The sequence below is a fragment of the Lagenorhynchus albirostris genome, chromosome 5 (genome assembly GCF_949774975.1).
Source record: "Lagenorhynchus albirostris chromosome 5, mLagAlb1.1, whole genome shotgun sequence".
NCBI classification, from domain to species: domain Eukaryota; kingdom Metazoa; phylum Chordata; class Mammalia; order Artiodactyla; family Delphinidae; genus Lagenorhynchus; species Lagenorhynchus albirostris.
In genome coordinates this window covers 76,074,666-76,095,714 of record NC_083099.1, presented here as the reverse complement: position 1 = coordinate 76,095,714, position 21,049 = coordinate 76,074,666, and the positions used below count along the sequence as shown (strand labels likewise).

Genomic DNA, 21,049 nt, shown 5'->3' with positions numbered 1-21,049 from the left:
AATGGGTGGAGAGGAGATTTACATTTTTTCTTGCTCCTCCTTCTCTCTCCTTCCAGCAAAGGGAACTCAAGTGAGTTATTTGTGTCTATTTATTTATTTTTCTGAATAGTACTCATTTCTTACTTCTCTCTCCAACCCATCTTATGCACCTGGCCCCTTTAATGTCTAATTCAGGGGTTATCAAACTGTAGCCTGTGTTTTGCTGCAGGCCAGCCACCTGTTTTTGTAAATAAAGTTTTACTGGAACATAGCCATGTGCATTCACTTAGTAGTGTATTAATTAGCTTCCTATTGCTGCTGTAACAAGTTGCCACAAAGCTTGGTGGCTTACAGCAACAGAAATGTATTCTCTCACAGTTACAGAGGCCAGAAGTCCAGAATCAGTCTATTGGGCTGAAGTCAAAGTTTCAGCAGGCTGAACTCCTTCAGGAGGCTCTAGGGGACAATTTGTTTCTTGTCCCTTCCAGCTTCTGGGGGCTGCCAGCATCCCTTGGTTTGTGGCCACATCACTCCCATCTCTGCCTCCATGGTGGTATTGCCTTCTGCTCTTCTGTCTGTGTCTAATCTCCCAATGCCTCACAGTAAGGATACTTGTGACTGCACTTAGGGCCCACTCAGATATTCCAGGATAATCTTCCCATCTTAGGAGCCCTATCTGCAAAAGCTCTTTTTCCAAATAAGGTGACATTTACAGGTTCTAGGGATTAGGACTTGATATGTTTGGGGGTCATTATTCAGCTTTTTTACAAGTATTGTCAATGGCTGCTTTGTTACTGTAACAGCAGAGTTGAGTAGTAGTAGTTCTAGCAGGGACCAGATGGCCACAAGCCTAAAATGTTTACCATGTGGCCCTTTAAGAAAAAGTTTGGTGACCACTAATGTAATTGAAGGCAAACTATAAGGTGCACCAACATCACTCTGGGTGCCAGTTCTAGGGCATTAATATAGACCTCCTGGATTAGAATCTCTGGCAGGGACTGGGGGAATGGCAGTGTGAGAATAGCGAAGGATCATATTTTAAGAAATACATCCAGGTGCTTAATACACATTCGTGGATTGAGCCTTTGTTTCTGGATGATTCTGGTCATATACAAGGAGTGGCGATTCAATCACAGTGAAAGAGGCAGCACAGCCCCACAGTGCGGGGGTTCACCCTTGCTTGTTGGTGATAGCCAAAATGGAGAGAAGGCAGAGAGAGGAAGGGGGTTTGAGGAAGGAAAAACCAAGTAGCAGGTGTCTCCCACCTGACCAGAGGGAAGAGGCGAGAGAGCAGAGTATGTGATGGGAGTATATAAGCCTTTGAAAGGTACAAAGTGCATTGCATATTATTATTATTATCATTAGTGGTAATAATAATATAGTGTTTTGCGATTGTTTTTGCTGTTAGAGAGAGTGGCTGGGAAGCTGCCTTTCCTTTCCCCATTTAGTGTTAGTTGCTGGCATATCTTGTTAGGTGGTGAGCCCCTGTCACTGAAGATGCTGAAGCTCAGGCTGGTCCCTTGGCAGGATCACGTGGCAGCGACTTCAGTATGGGGAGAGGTGGAAGCCAGCCTCCAAAGCCTTGGATCTGGGTGCTTGCTGAGCATGTGGGAAGACCTTGTGTAGAAGTCCTGGGGCTGCTGGGCAGCACCAGGCCTCTGACTTCTGCTGTTGCCCATCATCTGGGTTCCCAGGACACGGCCCACAGCTCTATAGGGAGCCGGAGCAGATATTTTCCTTTTATTCTTTAATGCCTTGAGCCTATTTAACCCGGTGTCCTCCCTCTCCCTGGGTGTCCTGCTAATTCTCCCTTCTCTATGCCTGATGCTTCCTCTATCTGCAGTGCATTCCCCACACCTTCTGCCAGTTTGAGCCTTTCCTCTCCGTCCCAAGTCAGTTCCCACTTTGCCTCCTCTAGGAAGCCTTCCTGGCTTTTTTTTTTTTACATCTTTATTGGAGTATAATTGCTTTACAATGGTGTGTTATTTTCTGCTTTATAACAAAATGAATCAGCTATACATATACATATATCCCCATATCCCCTCCCTCTTGCATCTCCCTCCTACCCTGCCTATCCCACCCCTCTAGGTGGTCACAAAGCACCGGGCTGATCTCCCTATGCCATGTGGCTGCTTCCCACTAGCTATCTGTTTTACATTTGGTAGTATATATATGTCCATGCCACTGTATCACTTCATCTCAGCTTACCGTTCCTCCTCCACGTGTCCTCAAGTCCATTCTCTACGTCTGCATCTTTATTCCTGTTCTGACTTACTTCACTCTGTATGACAGATTCTAGGTCCATCCACCTCACTACAAATAACTCAATTTCAGCCTTCCTGGCTTTAATGCATACCCTCTGAGCACCATTCTGTTCCACATCAGCTCAGGGCATATGAGTGCAGACAGGGTACATTCTGACACGGGGACCCTTGCTTGACTGTTCATGGTTTATTTTTTCCCATGTGAATTCTGTCAGAGCCCTGGGGCAGGGCCCAGCCAGCCCTAGAAAAGAGCTTCCCAAGTGTAGGGAGTTGTTCTAATGGAGTACAGAGCAACAATGTGCCAGGAAGGCAGTTAGTTAGGCATGAGGCCAGTAGCTGCTTCCCAGAGTAAGACCAAAGGGGCCGGGAATTGCAGCTCACGCCCATGTGTCGTTGTGGGCCAGGCAGCCCGGGATAAGTCTTTTTTTTTTTTTTTAATTGAAGTATAGTTGATTTACAATGTCTTGTTAATTTCTGCTGTACAGCAAAGTGACTCAGTTTTATATATATATATATATATATATATATATATTCTTTTTCATATTCTTTTCCATTATGGTTTATCACAGGATACTGAATCTAGTTCCCTGTGCTATACAGTAGGACCTTGTTGTTTATCCATCCTATATATAATAGTTTACATCTGCTAATCCCAAACTCCCAATCCATCCCTCCCTTACCCCCCTCCCCCTTGGCAACCACAAGTCTGTTCTCTGTGTGGGGTAAGTCTTATTCATCTGCACGTGGTGCCAGGAGCTCTGGGGCTTAGGGAACGTTGTCCTTCTGTGCCTGGGAAGGACGCTGAGGGTGCTGGGGGATGACTGGCTGCATCTAAAAAAAAACCCCAAAACAAAAAACGAACCAAAAAAGGCCCTTGTATCCTAAGCTTTTAGAAGACAGAACACAAAAATAAAACAAAATAAAGGAACCCAGAAATAATGCAGTGTAGTGGTTACATGTCTTTCTGAGCAGAAACACTGCAGGAAGTGCTGAGCAGAGAAACGAAGTGCTGGTTGAGCTCCCTCCCCTGCTGGTGCCCAGCATGGCCAGAGGAAGGGGAAGTTGCGCTGCCATGGGAACGTGCACTTGGAATAATCCAGGGCAGCCCACCACTGCGTGGGTGTGTGCATGTGTGTGAGATGGGATCTGTGGCTGTGCTCGGGGCCTCTGTCGTTTCAGCCCTGCCCCATCCTGCTCCGTATTCTCAGCCGTGGGCTCTCCCTTTGCTCTCTCTCTGGCTTCCTTCATGTGCTTCCGCCTCCCACTTGCAACGCCCGCTGTCCCTTTTATCCAGCCTTCTCCTGCAGGCCCCTTTCACCCCTGCTCTCTGTGTGCGCCCACACCCTCCTTTTGGCCCCCTCCTGATGTCCCTCTCCGCCGCCTTCTCTCCCATCAACATCAAGCCCATGTTCCCAGAGGAACTCCACACTGCTGTGGTGCAATTTTATACTCTGGACCCGTGTCTCAAAGCACGTTCGATAGAACAACAGGTGCATGAGATGATCCTCAAAAATGAAAAAGGGGTCTACTCTCAAATAAGTTTGGGAAACGCTGCCCCAAATTATAGTCCCCCTCTTGGAGATTTGCCATGTTCATTAAAGCACATGTCCTTCAAGCACATGAAAGCGTTTCCCAAGCTACAAATAATGCATTCCCTTAAAAAAACATCATGTGTGTCCGTTAGCATCTTGCAGAACTGTAGTTACATGGGCCAAACTTTTGGTATGATTTCCTAGATGTATTTTCTTGTCCTTCCCCCAAAGTACCCTAACCTACTTACCCTAGTTGGAGCCTGCCTCCCCCTGAAAAACGTGAGTGCCATCCTCCCTCACGTCAGTCAGGTTCGCCTTAACCTCCCCTCTTTCAGCCTTGCCTCCTCCCCAGCCCCGTCCTGCCCGGCCTTTGTGGGAGGCCACCAGTGGCGGTTCTTGCCCATCTAACCACCCCGTCCCTCTTTATTCTCTACATTCCCGTCTTATAGCTCCCAGCACCAAAGCCTCGACTGAGGAGGCAGACAGCAGGTGTTGGGTGAGCAGGGGGATGGCGCTGCTGAAGATCCTGCCACCATCTCTGTTGCCTTTTCAAAACTTGGCTCTTTTGTCTCCCACCATCTGGGGTCCACTTCCACAGTGCACACTGGCTTTAGCGAAGGGTTCTCATTCTTTGTCTCTGCTTATTGCCCTCTGGGAGTTCAGCACTCATGTCAGTTATCAGTCAAATCCTACAGCTTCATGGCTCCTCAGTCTCCTTGGCACCAAAATCTCCTACCTCCCTACCGTGGCCACACACATCCGAGACCTTGAGCCTTGATATGTCTGTCTGTGGCCTTAGCCTCTCACCTTGCACCATCGCTGGTGGTGGGAATATGGATATCAGATAAAATATATGCTGTTCCCTCTCCTCTGGGCACTCATGAACCAGTAGGCCATTTCCTACCCTCACTGAGCCCTCCCCACTTAGCCCACGCATTAGTTCTATTCTGCTTTCGCTCAAGTTAGAGCCTAGCATGGACACCACAGCCAGACCTTTCAACAGCGCTCTCACTATGCCCTGGTACCCTGCCACCTACTCTTAAACCCACATGGTACCCAGTCCTGCTGTCCATTCTCTAGGGACACTCTCCAACGGTGGTCCATCCTCCTTTCTCCCAGCACCTCAAGCCCACCCTGACCCTCAACACTCTATCTCACCTAGAGAAACAGTGTCCCCCAGGCACCGCTGAGCTCTCCCTCTCCATAACTTATTCCTCCTCCCTCTTTGAGTTCTATCAGTCTGCCAAAGAGAAAGGGGCAGAACCCCTCCCCTTGTACCTACTCTGGATCCTTGGTCCATCCGTTTTCCCCACTCTTTCCAGTGTGATGATTCTTTTCCTTTATGCCTGTTCCTCCTCTTCTTCCTACAGACTTGCAAGTTCATCTCCTTTCTGAAAAATACCTGGCTTGATCATGCAGCCCTCTCTGGATTCTTTACCCATTCTTCCTGGAGGGAAGGAATTCCACTTCCCCAGGTCTTCTCCCCCCACACCCCCTCCCCTGCCATCTGGAACCTTCTGCAGCCAACATTATGAAACCCTCGTCTCCCAGGGCACAACTTGCTCCGCTCAGGAGGGACGGTGCCAGCAGCCCTCCAGGCCTTTTAGGTAGCCTTTGCCATCAGACCAGCCTCGGTTCCCCATGTTCCCTTAGGTCTACTCTTAAACCATCCGCAGAAGGTCAGTGAGAAGGACAACAGCTGCAGGTAAAACCACCCAAGAGGTACAGATGAACCTATCTGCAGGGCAGGAATACAGACGCAGACGTAGGGAACGGACGTGTGGACACAGTGGGGGAAGGGGAAGGGGGGATGAACTGGGAGATTGGGATTGACATGTATACACTACCATGTGTAAAATAGCTAGCTAGTGGGAACCTGCTGTATGGCACAGGGAGCTCAGCTCGTTCTCTGTGATGACCTAGATGTGGGGGAAGGGGGGGAGGGAGGTCCAAGAGGGAGGGGATGTATGTATACACATAGCTGATTCACAACACTGTAAAGCAATTATGCTCCAAATTTTAAAAAGACAAAAAACACCCAAGAGTGAAAATCCTTCGGGTGAGCTCAAGGCTGGAGGGGAAGGTGGAGAGTGAGGGAGAACCTCCCAGCTTTGAGGGAACTTGATTCCTTCACTTCCTTTCTCTCCTGTGGAAGGCAGTTGGGAGATGGGGATCACTTACAAGGCAGATGAGATGAGGTTGGTTATCCGTACATGGAACCAGAGCCTGTGGTTTGGAAGGTTTGGAGTTGGGGGCCAGGGCCAAACTCTGTGGTATATCTACACAAATCTGCCCTGGTGGGGGGCTGCAGGGAAGGGATGGCGGTGCTGAAATATATTTTTCTTCAGTGTCAGCTCTCTCAGTGGCCCTGCTCTTGTTTGACCCTTTTCTCCTTGCAGCTTCCTTATTTCCTCCTCAGGAGTATCCTGGAACGGACTGGATTTTATTTGTCAAGACTCCCCTCTGTCTTGTGGTTTCTGGACCCCACAATCAGAGGGAAACATTATTCATGAACTCATACTGGGTGGGTCCCTGGGAGGCTCTGCTTTTCCTTGGAAAAGATCCTTCTTCAGGGCGCTGAGCTTTAAGCCTCTTTTCCAGTATTGGTGGTGGCCACGCCAGCCCTTACTCCCTCTTGCTCTAGATCCCTTTGTGGCCCCTGCTCTGGGGGATGCTGCGTGGCAGCCTGAGATGTGTGCGGGATGGGGCGTCTGTGATCATGACCCAGAGTTTTCTTTGTGAAATAGACAGTGCCTGTAAGGACATACTTACTACACCTTAGCTTCGTCCTCATCTAACCTTCCTGAGAAACTTGGTCCTGCTTCCCAATCATAGCATCCATTAACAAAGAAATTTTTAAATCGTAGAATAAATAGTGAGTAGAAAGTTTGGAAAATAGAGGAAGGAAAAAGCAACCATGTAAAATCCCAGCCTTCTGATAGCAAACAATGATCATCATCTCAGTTACTCCCTCCAGCTTTGTTTAAAACCTGATATTTAGAAAACACTTGTAATCCTAGTGTGTACCTATGCATTTGCAGCCATTAAGACCTTGAGCATCCTATTCCCAATAAAGATTCATGTGCTTCTCCAGCAGGAGTGACAGGGGGCACCTCAGGCAGGCAGGCAGGGGTGGATCCTTGGTTGTGTAGAACACACTTAGGTCTTCTCTATGAATCTAAAAACCTCCCAGCAATGATGTCCCTGCTGGATGCTTTCAGGGCTTCTCACCGTGGTATTCAGTTAATCTTGAGCACTCCCTGCTCATAGAGGTCTGCAAAGAGAAGTGAACTGGAGGTTGAATTTCCAAAGACCATAGCACTTTTAATGGCTTGTTTTCTCAGTACGAGCAGTTATCACTTCCTTCATTATCGTCTCACATTCGTGAAGAGTACTTGTCAAAGCGCTTCCTCATGTGCCATCTTATCAGGTCTTGCAGCAACCCTGTAATATAGTCATCATTATTTTCATCTGCATTTTGCAGATGAGCCACCAGAAAAGTCAAAAGACTTGCCCAGGGTCACGCATGTTCCCCACACGCAAACCCCATGCCCTTGCCCTTGCCCTAAGCAGTGACTGGATTTCTCTGGGCACCATCTTTCTGCCTGTTTCCAGCTCAGTTTCTAGCTGGTTTTCTTAAACTCCCTTCTCTTCCTCCCTGCAGGGGGCCGTGATAAGCGAGGTGGACCAATCCTGACCTTCCCTGCTCGCAGCAATCATGACAGAATAAGACAGGAAGACCTGAGGAAACTCGTGACCTATCTGGCCAGCGTGCCAAGGTAAGGTGAATGTCCTGCAGGGGAGGGAGGGGGAGGCTGGACTGATGCAAGTGAGTTGGAATGAGCCTCCATCCCTGCCAGGGGCCTGGCTGTTTCTGCCCTTGGAATGGATTCTAATTATTTCTGGAACATCATCACCCATTGTTCACCTCATTCCCATCATTCCCATTGTTACCGCTGGGATTCATATGGATGGAGTGGGAGCTGGATGTGGGAACCGTGGGCAGAGGTGAAGGTCCTAGGCTAAGAGGACCGGGACAGGCCCTGGAAGAGGTGACAGTGTGGCCTTGGGAGCAGCGATGGGAAACTGTTCTTTACCTTGGGGAAATGGGAATTCCAGCTGATTCCACTCTGGCTGTGTAATGGATTTTTTTCTAAAACCTCTGGCTTATGAATATGTTTGTGGCTTTTAGAGTTTGGGGCAAATAACTCCACTTATATCATTCAAGAGGCAGCCTTAAACTCAATCTAAGTCATGCATTTTCAATGGGGGTAATATTGCCTCCAAGGGGGATGAGAATTCATTCTTGGGGATGGCCAAAAAACAAAAAACAACTTACTCTTTTATGTATTAAGCACAGCTATACACATAGTACATAAACAGATATATACAATATATTCATAGTATTAAAATCTCATTGGGTGGGTGATTAAGGAAAAAAGTATAAAATGTCTCTTTTGGGGCACGGGATGATTTTTTAAAAAGGTTGAGAAACACTGATTTCTGAGTGTTTCTAGGTGGTGCTGGCCTCAGAGGATGGTGAGGGAGACATGCCAGGGACATGGTGTATATCTTTTAAGAAGGGGTAGGAGAGGCCTTTGCCTAGTCAGAGAATCATAGAATGTGAGAGCCGGCAGAGCCCTGAGAAGTAATCCAGGCAAATACATGTCATGTTCTGCTTAGGAAACAGGGTCCATATGGGATTAGAGTTGCTTACGGGGGTGGGGCAGTGGCAGAGCTTGGTCAGAACCCTCCTGACTCCTGCCCCAGTGCTCTCCTCATCCTTGCTCGTGGCCAGCGAGAACTCTGTTCTCTGACTCTTAGTGGGGTTGGAGCCTGTCAAGTGTTCGTTGTGGTAAATAAGAAGTGATGACTGGGGCCTTTAGAACCTTCATCTTGTCTCTGTGCATTTTATAGGGGAATTAGTCAATCACAGAGAGGACGTCTGCCTTTGCGGGGAGACCTTGGCTAATTGTTGAACGTGCTGATTAAGTTCTTGAAGCAGGTGTCAAGCGAGGCCAGCACTTCATTTGAAAGGGCTATGGCGGTGGGGTGGGGGCACATGTACAGAGGTTGGTGGATGGTGACGGGCAGGTGGAAAAGGGGATTTAGGAGCCATCATCGAATGCTTGGAAGAATGTGGAACAGAATGGGGAGCCCTGAAGAGCTCCGAGCAGAAGGCTGTGAACAAATAGATGTCAGATGGTGTCGTTCTTTTCTTTATGCTATCCAGAGGGAACCTGAAAAAAGATGAAAGGTCTTAAGCTCCAATGAAAGGGACTTAGGTTATATCCGAAGAAGAACTTCTAAACTTTGAGTGCATGAGACTTGGATGAAGAATAGAAGAGTTTTTCCCCAGAGGTCTTTATACAGAAGAAATATTCCCATCTGTCTTGGAGGCAAGGAGCTGGATTAAATAACCCATGATTGATGAGGGTAATTTAGCAATTTAGCCATCTAGGGGCTAAGCATTTTTAAAAGCATCTTTCCCGAGTATACTACTAACAGGAATAAAACTAGGCATTTTCTGAAGCGATATATAGGAAAAGTTTTTTTGGGGACCCATGACAGACTCTTAGTTCTTTTAGAGACAGAAGAAATTTGGGATCCGGAAGACTATGTTTTTCTTTCTGGTAGGTTTATCACATCCCTGCAGCTAATGCATACTCATCTTTTCTTTAGAATAGAAGGTGAAAGAATTGGAAGACGATTTTCTTAATTCTGACTTGTTAAGCAAAGATGGGACAAAACAGATTGGAAGCAATTAAAAAGGAAAAGGTTTCTGCTGGGTGAAGGGGAACAAAATCCAATAGGGGCTGGGAGGAAGGTCATGAAAAAGGAGAAACAATATGTTATCGTTGGAGGAACATACTAGATGCAGGCTCTCTGCTTCCCAGTGGGTGGTCACAAGCATTGCCTCCCAGGCTCCTGAGAACAGAAAAGGTTCTTCACAGGTTCTGGCAGGTGGGAGGCAAGAATCCTGTTGCTACCTTCAGTGGGAAGAATTGTTCAGGGCTGCCTGCTGCCTCCCTCCCAAGGGGCCTATGTTCACCAGGAGTGTGTGTACCTGGCAGGCTAAAGAGTTTACCAACTAGTCATGCCCACCCATCACTTTCTAATTCTGTCGGCCACAAGTTCATACGTGAAGACTGTTTGAAACAAAACCTGGGACAGAGCTGTTCCAAAGACAGTGAGGTCTGGGGAGGAAAACTGAAGGACTTAGCGCATCAGGTAGTGTTTGCCACTCTTCTGCTTAGCCATGGCTTTGGGAAAGAAAGGATACTGTGAAAATGAATAGCTAGACTAGGAAGGTGACAGTGATGAGAAGACATGGCCTATTCTGGGTCATGGGCAAGGAAGCTAGAAAGATAGCCTCCTGTGGAGTGGAGTGTGCTCTTCAGACTGGTGTAATCATCTGTGGGTGACATTTGACATTCATTTATTCAAGCATTTATTATTTATTTATTTAGCAAATATTTAGAGCCTCAATAAGCCAGGCCGATTTAGGATTCATGGTGAGCAGGAACAGACATTTTGAGAAAGTTAGGGAAAACCTGGGTATTTCCCTACCCAGTGCCGAACCAGTGACCATAAAGGACAGCACAGTATATAATTGTGCTGGTAGCCTAGGGGATGAAGCAGCCCGCAGAAGACAAGCAAATAGGAACAGTAAGTGATGAAGGAGGATCCCAGAATCTAAGGAACCAATCAGCTTGATTGCCATTTTGGGCACCATTCTAGAATAGGTGATTAAACAGATGGTTGTGATAATTTATGAATTATCACAGTGTACCCTTTATGAATATGAAGGGTATGTTTGTCTTTCTGGTAGGTTTATCACATCCATGCAGCTAATACACACTCATCTTTCCTTTAGAATAGAAAGTGAAAGATTAGAAGAACACTTCTATTAATTCTGACTTGTTAAGCAAAAATGGGACAAAGCAGATTGGAAGCAAGTAGAAAGGCAAAGGTTTCTGTTGAGTGAAGGGGAGCAAAACCCAAGAGGGGCTGGGAGGAAGGATGGTTGTGTGAAATGAATGGGAAGAAATAGTCCCGCTATCCTGTGTGAAGGCCAGGTCATGTCTGGACTACTGCGTTCAGTTCTGCAGCATTGAACTCTGCCAACCCCCTTTGAGGAGCTACGTGGACCAGTTAGAGCAGGGGTACACAACCACTACTGGCCTGTGGCCTGTTAGAAACCAGGCCGCACAGCAGGAGGTGAGCAGCGGGTGAGCGAGGGAAGCTCCATCTGTATTTACAGCCGCTCCCCATTGCTCATATTATCGCCTGAGCGCCACCTCCTGTTAGCATTATGGTGAGTTGTATAATTGTTTCATTATGTATTACAGTGTAATAATAATAGCAATAAAGTGCACAATAAATGTAATATGCTTGAATCATCCCGAAACCATCCCCCACCCCCTTCCATGGAAAAACTGTCTTGCATGAAACCGGTCCCTGGTGCCAAAAAGGTTGGGGACCGCTGAGTTAGAGTGCTGTCAGGAGAGCAGCACACCGAGGGATCCACAAACTGTGTCTCTTCAGTTGAAGGACTGAAGGATGTTTTCTTGCAGGAGTGAAAATGGAAGAAAAGTGATTCCTGACTTCAGGTATCAGGAGAGCTGCCCCAAAGAGGAGGGAACGGGCATGGTCTCTGTCGAATCAAAGGGTAGAAGTTAGAGAGATCAGGACTCTGAAGTGGAGAATCTGCCCAGGAGCTGTCCAGCAGTAACGCTGCTGCCTCTGGAGAAAGTGAGCTTCCTGTTGCTGGCTACTAGATGACCTTCTGTTAGCGATGCTGTAGGAAGGATTCCTCCAGTGGATTGGAGGCTGGATTAGATCATTTCTAAGAAGCTTTCCTGCCCTGAATTCTTCGTTTCTATGATATTGGGAAAAAATACATCATAAAATCTAGAACCTCAAAACAGTATTACCACCCCACCAACATACACTCTCTTTCTCAGGTTCCCTAAATAATTTAAGGCCTAGAATTTCACTTCAGATCTTGTCTACATCTTAAATCCTAAGAGAACTGCTTTCCTGTCGCCTTGTACTCTGGGTGGGAGTTTTGAGGTATCACCCAGGGCAAAGCATCATCCTGGAGTGATGTGTTTGTGACAGTACCAGTTACGCTTTTGGGATCCATCTCAGCCTGAGATGAGTCCTTTCCAACTTCCCTTTCTTGCTCCTGCTGAGTATGAGCATCTATCTCCTTGGGCTTCTCCAAGCTTTCTGTTATCTTATTCTGAGGAATCATGGAATATTAGGGTAGGAAGAGAGGCCTTAAGAGTCTTCTAATGCAACTTTCTGACAACTCCATTCACTCAATTTAACAAATATTTATTGAGTGCCTAATATGAGCCAGGGCATGGATAGGTATCTTGGTGAACTCCCATGTTACCTTTTCTGTCATCCATCCTACACTTATCTAGCTTTTTTGTCCTTCTGCTCTACTATCTGCTTGCAGTTACTTGTACCTGAAAGGAGTGGAAAGGAAACACTCAGAAACAATAAGTTGATGAATGTCCCTAGAAATTGAGAGACAGATAGAAGATCTAGGCTGAGAGTAAACAATTACCCCAGCATAACTCACAGTATGGATAATCTACCCACTGTGATAATTGGGAGTTGACCATATGCTTGGAATAGAAATTTCTAAGTATCTAGTAAAGAAATCCCAGGTGGTTTTATTGCATTGAATTCCTTCTCTTCTTCATCATTGTTATCCTGCTTTGTCATGAACATCTTTCTGCTGCTCCCAAGGGTACCGATTGTTAGCCCCTTGATGTATCAGCCACTTAACTCTGTTCTTAGCAGTGCTGCTGAGATGCTGAGTGTTCCAGCAAGGAATGCAGGTGTCATACTGGTGGGGAAAGATGACAAGAAATTAAGATGGGATATTCTGCAATGCCAGTCAAACCAAGGTGCCAATATTCACAGCTTATTATTTGATAACATTTGCTCTTGTTCTGCTGATTTCAGCAAGAGATAAATTGGGCTTATAGCCAGCACTATCTTTGTGCAGCATCACCAGGAAATAGAAGTAACCAGAGAGAGCCAGGAAGACAGTTAAAAGATGAGTAGGGAAAAACGGCAAGGATTTCCTCCCATTATATTCAGCACGAGAGAATCCAAGCTATGAAAACTGTCATCACTGAATCCGTCTGTTGTAAGGGCCTGTTGAGTTGTGTCATTGGCATCCTGCCCTTTGCTCTGAGATCATCAATTAAAGGAGGAGGCAGGGAGTAGTGATGGAAGGTTCAGAAAATAGAGCCAATGAGGACATTTGCCTAAAGTTTATCCCTTTCCAGATCCCTTTTTAATTTCTTTTGTTGCTTATATATAAAGGGTTTATAATTTCTATTACACTTCCCACATTCTACACAAATTTCTTAGCAGTATCAGTAAAGTGTTCCTGTTGTTAGGTGTACATAATCCAAGCCCTGAAGAGCAAATAGTATTCTACTCTGCTGCTAAGGAACATAACATCACAATAGTAACAACCATTGTCAGCGATCACCTTCCTTGGAGCCATACAGACCCTCACAGCAAAGCGAAGAGAGGCATCTTCGGGTAGATGGAAGGCACTGGGGTTCAGATCCCAGCTCTACCACTTCTGAGTCAGGGAACATATGAACACTCCACCCGGGTTATCTGAGAAGAGTTTAACAAAGGCACACTTGACAATGATGCGGGTAGGCACCAGGGAAAGCAGCAAGGTGTGGATTTCCAAGTTATCCCAGAGCTGGCAATAGCAGAGAGGGAAGACATTACGACTTCTAGGCCTGAAGGGGCAAGGTGAGGAGAGGTGCATAGAACCTGGAGAGGTAGCTGTACGAGAGGGCTGCTTGACAAGAGCTGTGACCTTCAGTAGAGAGTTGTCACCAACTCATGGTGATTCCACGATGTGGGGCAAGGGAAGTCGATACTCTTGCTTCCCCCCTCCCATTCTCTGACCTCCTGTCATTGTTTTTCATTGATTGAATGCAACCAAAGCCAGGTGACAGGGGGCTCATTGAGGCAGTCCATGTGGGTCAGCCTCCCAGGGCATCGGGTAGAGGGGAGAAGATAGAGAATGGATTCAGAGGGGCAAAAGGAAGATGTTTGACATAGGTTGAGACCTTGGGCATATGACTCAACTTTTCTGAGTCCAGTATTCTAATTTTTAATTTGGGAAAAGAACGACCATCTCACAAGGGTGTTGTGAGGAAACTATGTAGCAATCTCTCATGCCTAGCACCCAGGCAGGTACTAGCGGCAGCAGGTGTGGCCCCTGGAGGGGGGTGATTGACCCCAGATAACCCCCGACCGAGCTGTGTCTCACTCACCAGGTGTGACTCACACCCCCTTTGCTTCCTTCCCACCTTGCCTTGTCCCTGCAGTAGGTTGGGCCGCTCCCTTGGGGGCACGGGAAGGCAGGCAGGGGCAGGAGGGGTTTAAGCCCCGTCCCCCCTCTAAGCAAGCTCCAGCCTACCTTGCCCTCCCCCTGGAATCTAGTGCTGTGATGAAAATGCAGAGTCACCTTTATCCAGGTGAGGCCCAGGAGGCCTGGGCTCCCGGTGGCAGCCACTTAAGGCGGGCTAGAGCCACTCCCTGTCCCTGTCTGCTTCCACTCTGGGCCTCGGTTTCCCCTTCCTTCCCTCCCTCGGGGCGCTAATAACAAGGAGCTAGCCTTTCCCACTCCCATCCATCTGCTCCTCCCCAACCCCCAAGGTTCTGGTTCCATCTTTTTTCTGTTCACAAACTACCTCTGGACAGTTGTGTTGTTTTTTGTCCAATGTTTCATTCATTCCTTTTTTTTTTTTCTAGAAAAGGATATATATATATATATATATTTTTTTTTTTTTGCAGTACGTGGGCCTCTCACTGTTGTGGCCTCTCCCGTTGCGGAGCACAGGCTCCGGACGCGCAGGCTCAGCGGCCATGGCTCATGGGCCCAGCCGCTCCGCGGCATGTGGGATCTTCCCGGACTGGGGCACGAACCCGTGTCCCCTGCATCGGCAGGCGGACTCTCAACCACTGTGCCACCAGGGAAGCCCGAGAAAAGGATATTTTTTTATTCAAGTAACTGCAAATAGGAAACCAGAGCGGGGGCGCCCAGGCTGGGACAAATAATGGCTACGTCCTCCCTGATAGAACAGGGGGAGAAGGTGGCCCCTACACCCAACAGTCACCACTGGCCCCCCTCCTTACTCTGCTGCAGCATCCTAGGGTCAGGGCGCCACCTTCCCTGGGACTGGGGTAGTCGGTAACCCAGCCTGCTTTGCCCCAGTCCCCTTCCCTTAAGAGCATCTTGGAGGAGGGGAATGTGGGCAGAACAGGAGGCGATGAGGATGAACATTTGGCGCTGGTAGCAGCAGCAATGGATGTCTAAGATGCCTAGCACCCGGACATTCAGTACTTTATAGTCTGTCTCCTAAAGGAACCTAATAATAATAATAACTATAAGTATAAATACGTATATGGCAATATTTGCTACATATGAAGGAACAGGTGTAATGTATGTGTCAATTATAAAGCATAATAATAAATGGAACACCTGAGAGCCCACCCCCAAACTCAGAAGCAGGACATCACCTCTGCTCTTGAAGCTCCCTGTGGCTCTTCCCCGCCCTAGTCTCACCTACTTCTCCCAGAAATAACTATTATCCTCAGTTTTGTGTTTATCCTTGTCTGGCTTCCTTTGGTATAGTTTACCACATGTCTACATAAATGATATATTGTTTAGTTTTGCATGATTTTTTTTTTTTTTTTTTTTTTGCGGTACACGGGCCTCTCTCTGTTGTGACCTCTCCCGCTGCGGAGCACAGGCTCCGGATGTGCAGGCTCAGCAGCCATGGCTCACGGGCCCAGCCGCTCCGCGGCATGTGGGACCCTCCCAGACCGGGGCACGAACCCGCGTCCCCTGCATCGGCAGGCGGACTCCCAACCACTGCGCCACCAGGGAAGCCCGTGATTTTGAGCTTTATAAAAATGGTATTATACCATGTATAGTTTTCTGTGACTACTGTGCTATGCAACAACATGGATAAATCTTCAAACATAATTTTGAGTTGAAAAAAAGCACTTAATGCATCCAACCTCTGGAACTGATCTATTAAGTAATACATAAATGCTAGCCATTATCATTATCTTCAAACCTACATTATTGCACTGTTGTGAGTATTCTGTATACATTAACTTAGTTTTCACAGCATTTTGAAATGGGTCTTATTTATTCCCATTTTGCATATGAGGAAACTGAGTCTCAAAGAGGTTAGATAACTTGCTAATGGACACACAGCCAGTGTAATGTGGAACACCAGAGCCTGCGCTTTTATCCTCTGAATAGATGAGGAGGCCACAGTGAAGGAGGCAGTGGTTGATGGAGTGCAGGGACAGATTTGGAGAGAGAAGGAAGGTAGACCCTGAAGGATAGGATTGGATTGGAGCAGGACAGTAGAAGAGGGTAGTAAGGAGATGAGGGGCAGATGATGTAATTTCGGTGGGCAGTGGCATCCTGTCCATCAAACCTGCTTCCTCCAAGGTTCTCTTTGGATTTTAAGTGTGAAGCTTGCTGCAGGTGGGAAATGCAGGTGGCAATTGCCTGAAACCTGGGTTTCTGCTGGCCGAGACAGCAGTGGTGACTGTGGATATGCAGGATAATGAAGGTGGTGGGGGATGCCTCAGACTTCCTCCCCCAGATCTTTGTGTTCAGTTTTAGACACACAAATGCTACTCATTTATGCTCATCTGTGTATGACAGTCAACTATTTTTCAGTAATTAATTACACTAAGGGATGTAGTAGGGGGGAAAAAAGCACTTAAGACCATGAAAACTATTTAAAGAGATAAGTAAAAAGGCTGTCTGTAGTAGGGATGCGGAACATAAAGCCTGGAATGGTGGGGGTGGCCTCTTTTGTATTCTAGGGGGCTCATCCTGTTCTGTTTCCTCGGGTCTTAGATGTTTCTGTCACTCAGCCACCTGCCTAGTTCGATCTTGCATTGCTCTGGCGTCAGAAGCACAATTCTGGCATTACTCAGCAGTCAGCTCATAGGCATTTTGAAGTTAGTTCACTTCCGTGACCGTGCCACTGCTGGACTTGGCAGGTCTGTGTCTATGCTGGTGCAGTTCTGAGGCAGAGGGCCAGCCAGAGGGACTCATGGAAGCCTTGTGAAAAGCAACTGTGTGTGCGTGCATGTGCGTGTGTGTGTGCGTGTGTATGTATAGAGTGGGGAGAGCCAGCTGCGATGCTTCACATGCAGAGGCAAGCATTTGTGATTCCCTGGAGAACGATAACCTGGACAATCAGAGGCGGAAACCGTGTGGTCATGAAGTAACTATGGGAAGCAGCACTCATTATTCCAGAAATGCTTCCAGTAAACGCCTTTAGGTGATAAATCAAGGACCCAGCACTGGACAGAAGGCTTCCTGATGGAGAGGGTGTGTTGTTTTTTCTTCACATGCGTCTTCAATGTGACCCTTAGAAGGGACTTTGGACATTGCCACTGACTTGGTGGGAGTGGAACTGTGGACTAATAGAGGAAGAAAGAGTGGCCTTGAGGACAAAAATTGATCCTGGAAATTTTGCAGGGGGTTCCAGTCCAGGAAGAATGAACCCCTGAACCGTCCCCTGTAGGAGGAGAAATGTGCATGCAGCTGACAAACTGCCTCGCCTGTAAAATAGGCATAGAAATATCACCAGACGCAACGGTAGTGAGGATTACTAGAGAACACAGCTAAGGTACCTAGCCTAGGACTCGGCACACGGCACGGGCTGGTGGCAAACAGTGGTTTCTTTCCCTTTCCTTGCTTGGCAGTGGGGACCTTGTTTTGTCACTTGTCCTTTATTGTCTCTAGCACAGCTTTGTCAAAGTCAAGGTTAGGGTGATGGTTAAGGTTAGGATAAGAGCTAGTAGAATGGTAGTAATAGTAATAAGATCAGTATCGCCTAACAGGCTTGTAATAAATACTGAATGAATGAATATATATGCCTAATAGTGTGATAAAGTCTTGGCCTCTTTTTCAAAGTAGAAAAATATTTCTTTATTATAGAAAATAAATGCAGAAAATAGAAAGAATTTTAAAAAACCACTTGTAACTCTAACCTCTAGAAATAGGAATAATTAATATATTGACATTTTTCCTTCCTATATTTTTCCTTTGGAGATTTTTAAAAGCAGAATTGAATCATATTGGTTATTTAATTTTGCTTCTTATTTTATTCCACTTAATAGTATACCCTAAGACTATTTTCATAACATTAAAAACTTTTTATGCATAATAGTATAGCTTGGGAGACACCATATTCTAATTAACCCTATCATTAGACATCTAAGTCATTTCCAAAACTTCAGTGCTGTAGATAACTCTCAGTAAACGTCTTTGTTTGTGGACCTTTGTCTACATCTTAAATGGTTTCTTTGGGATAGATTTGTGGCAATCATGGATTTTTTTAAGGCTAGTGATACACATCACCACATTTCTTTCCAAATTTCCCAATTTATACTTCCAGTATGTCTTGCCATAGAGTTCCACGTCTTCATATTTCTCCAAATTTAAGTTTATATGCTCCTTACTGCCCAGAACCCACTGTGCAAACATTGTCATTACCATTATCAAGAACCCTAATTTAGGGCCATATGTTATGCAAACCTGACCCGGGATTTGAAAGAGTAGAAGAATTGGCCACAGGGCCTGCCCTTTGGGGTCTTCCAGGGTAGGATTCCTTTCACTTGCCTAAACTAATAGGGATGTTAAAGGGGACCATACATTAAAGTTCAGATCTGATAAGAAATCTATAAAGACTTAATTGCTTTTTGCCCTTGGTGAATCTTTAGTTTTGCTTCTGGGTGTATTTCAGCTCCTTGACTGGTTGTGTAATTAGTTCCTCGCTTGGCACAAAGTAGTTGTTAATCTTCTCTGCTCTTATCTGAGCTGAGGTCCTTATCTGCCTTCCACTGAGAAAGTTGGGTCTCCTTGGAGTTTGTCTCTGGGCAGCAATGTTGTACGAGCCTCTAAAGCTTAGGTGGGGTCATTTACTTTCTTGTTTAGGCTTCTGAAGTCTATGGCTCACCAACAACAGGCTGATTAGGAAGCTGATGTTTCTGGTTCCACTTAGATTAGGTAAACTTCAGCATTGCTGGTGATATAAGTCCCAGTAAATTCAGGTCTTTCAGGAATTCTTGCTGGAGAATCAGGATGATTTAAATTCAGTTCAGATTCATTTGGCTGGAATATTGGAAATGAGGGAGCTCCCTGAATATGGATACTGGAGAGACAGCCTGGCACTGGGGAAGAGCATGTGTTTTTCACTTGGTGGGTTCCAGATTTGGGGTTGTTTCTCCCTCCCCCATTAGGTAATTATTTTCAGCATGTTTTGTATTTCTCTTCACCTGTCATTGGTTAGGTTCTATCATGTGCCCCTCACTGGTGTTTGGGGTTGTGTATGTTTTTTTGGCATATATTGGATGCTGACACTTCATGTTATGATACTTTAGTTTTGTTGCGACTGCCTTTATCATGTACGTATACTTCTGGCAATTTAGGTATGCTGCCACCAAGTGGTGGAGTACATTAGCTCAGCTGCCTGGAAGATACAGATGGGTTTTTGTCAGAGGCTCTAAATGGTAATATTCTGCTCTCTCCTCACTAGACCTTAGATTTTCTAGGCTTTACTTTTCAAATTTTTATTGAAACATTTAAACTTAAGTAACCACTAAGTGACAATTATTTTTCCTCAACTACAAAATGGGTTTAATATAATCTTTCCTAGACAACTGTAGTAAATATTAAATAACGTTTAATACTTGAGTATGTAATAATTGTCTCACCGAGGAGAAGTATTCCTGTTTCTAAATTGAGCAAGTGTGACAGCCAGTCCTGTTTCTTCCGGAACCCAGACAGGAGCACTTGGTTAGAGCCACCGTGACTCAGCTAGGACACATGTTTTTCTGAGTCATTTACTGACATCATCAAGTGTGCATCCTGATGGTCCTACTCCCTCTTTCCCTTTCTCTCAGAGCCTCCCTCCTCTCCCCCCACCCCCTGCCTCATTCTAGGTCAAGCAAGGACCAGCCTTGGTTTTGAGAACGATTCAAAAACCTTAAAACCAGTACATTTTTCTGCCTCTTGTCTCAGACTGTTCCGTGCAGTCCTGAGCTGGAATTTCATCTGTTTCCACTGCTAGCAGTTTGTGTGCCAGGTTTTGCGCAGAAACTCCTCTTGGCCTGGTACCCGAGGCAAGGTCTGAACCTCGCGCTGTGACGCTCTCCACCCTGATTCCCTGTGCCGGAAGAGACTGTCCTCTCATCTCCAGACTGGAGGCTATTTTCCTTTGCGGGAAACTCAGGCTTCAGAACTTATTTGCTGAAGAGAAATTCCCTGTTTTGGACCCGGAATAAGGCAAGAACCACTCCTCCCCCTGACCTAGCCCAGACCGGGATGGAGTGCTCCGTTAGGGAGCCTGCAAATCGGTCCAGATTTAATTCTGTGCATAGATGGGACAATTGTTTAGTTCTTACATACACATCAACTTAGAGATAATGGTCAGATAATCCTCTGGTTTTGTCAGGCTGAACTTGCAGACCAGTGAGGGGTCCCAGTCCTTGCCCTTGGGAAAGCTTGCAGTCTAGTGGAGGTTCTAGGACCCACTGGAGAAAACCAACTAAACGTTTTCCAGGCATTTGTTCCATAAGCATAGCAGTTCAGTGGATGTCATCAGAGATAGTTTATTGGATGTCTAATCTGAACTGAATTTTAAAAGAAGTAGATGGATTAGAACCCTGGAGCTTGAGGCAGGAAGGGATTGTAGAGGTCAGCCAGGCCAGCCCCTTCACTTTAAAAGGGTGGAATGCTGTCCAGAGAGTGCGTTGAGATGCCCAGGGCCACCCAGCTGGCCAGTGCTGTTGCTGGTTGCTGTAACCCCACTCTTCCCCCCTAACATGGACAGGACCCGTGGGCCAGCAGGTGGTCCCCAGAACAGCATGCAGTGGGGTCAGGACCTCCCTGGGGTCTTACGTGGAGGGATTGTCCACTGACCCACAAGCTCTCAGGGCCTCTGAGCTAGCTGTGGGTGTGGGCAGAGGCCCGTTGGAGCCCTTCATGTTTAGTTTAAATTCCAAACATGTCCCCCTCCCTTGGGTTTCTCCGTTGGCTCTCCTCAACCTCCCTTGCTGCTCTCAGGTTTGCATCCGTGCCTGAGCCTTCACAGGGTTTTCCACCGTGGAAATCACAGGGACCCTCACTGGTGTCAGAAGGCAGGAAGGCTGGCTCCTGGGTGAGATCTCCTG

The 21,049-nt window shown here is 46.6% G+C and overlaps 1 protein-coding gene across 5 annotated transcripts in view; it reads left to right on the top strand.

Annotated features, from left to right (window-relative positions):
• KALRN (kalirin RhoGEF kinase) overlaps window positions 1–21,049 on the top strand; it is a 513,398-nt gene that overhangs the window by 182,288 nt on the left and 310,061 nt on the right. For all 5 annotated transcript variants that reach the window (XR_009540742.1, XM_060150454.1, XM_060150452.1 and 2 more), the window contains exon 3: window positions 7,440–7,554. Coding sequence is in view for 4 of the 5 variants with exons in the window: in XM_060150454.1 (XP_060006437.1) it covers window positions 7,440–7,554 (115 nt within the window). In the remaining variant the exon portion in view is untranslated. The remainder of the gene's footprint in view (window positions 1–7,439; window positions 7,555–21,049) is intronic.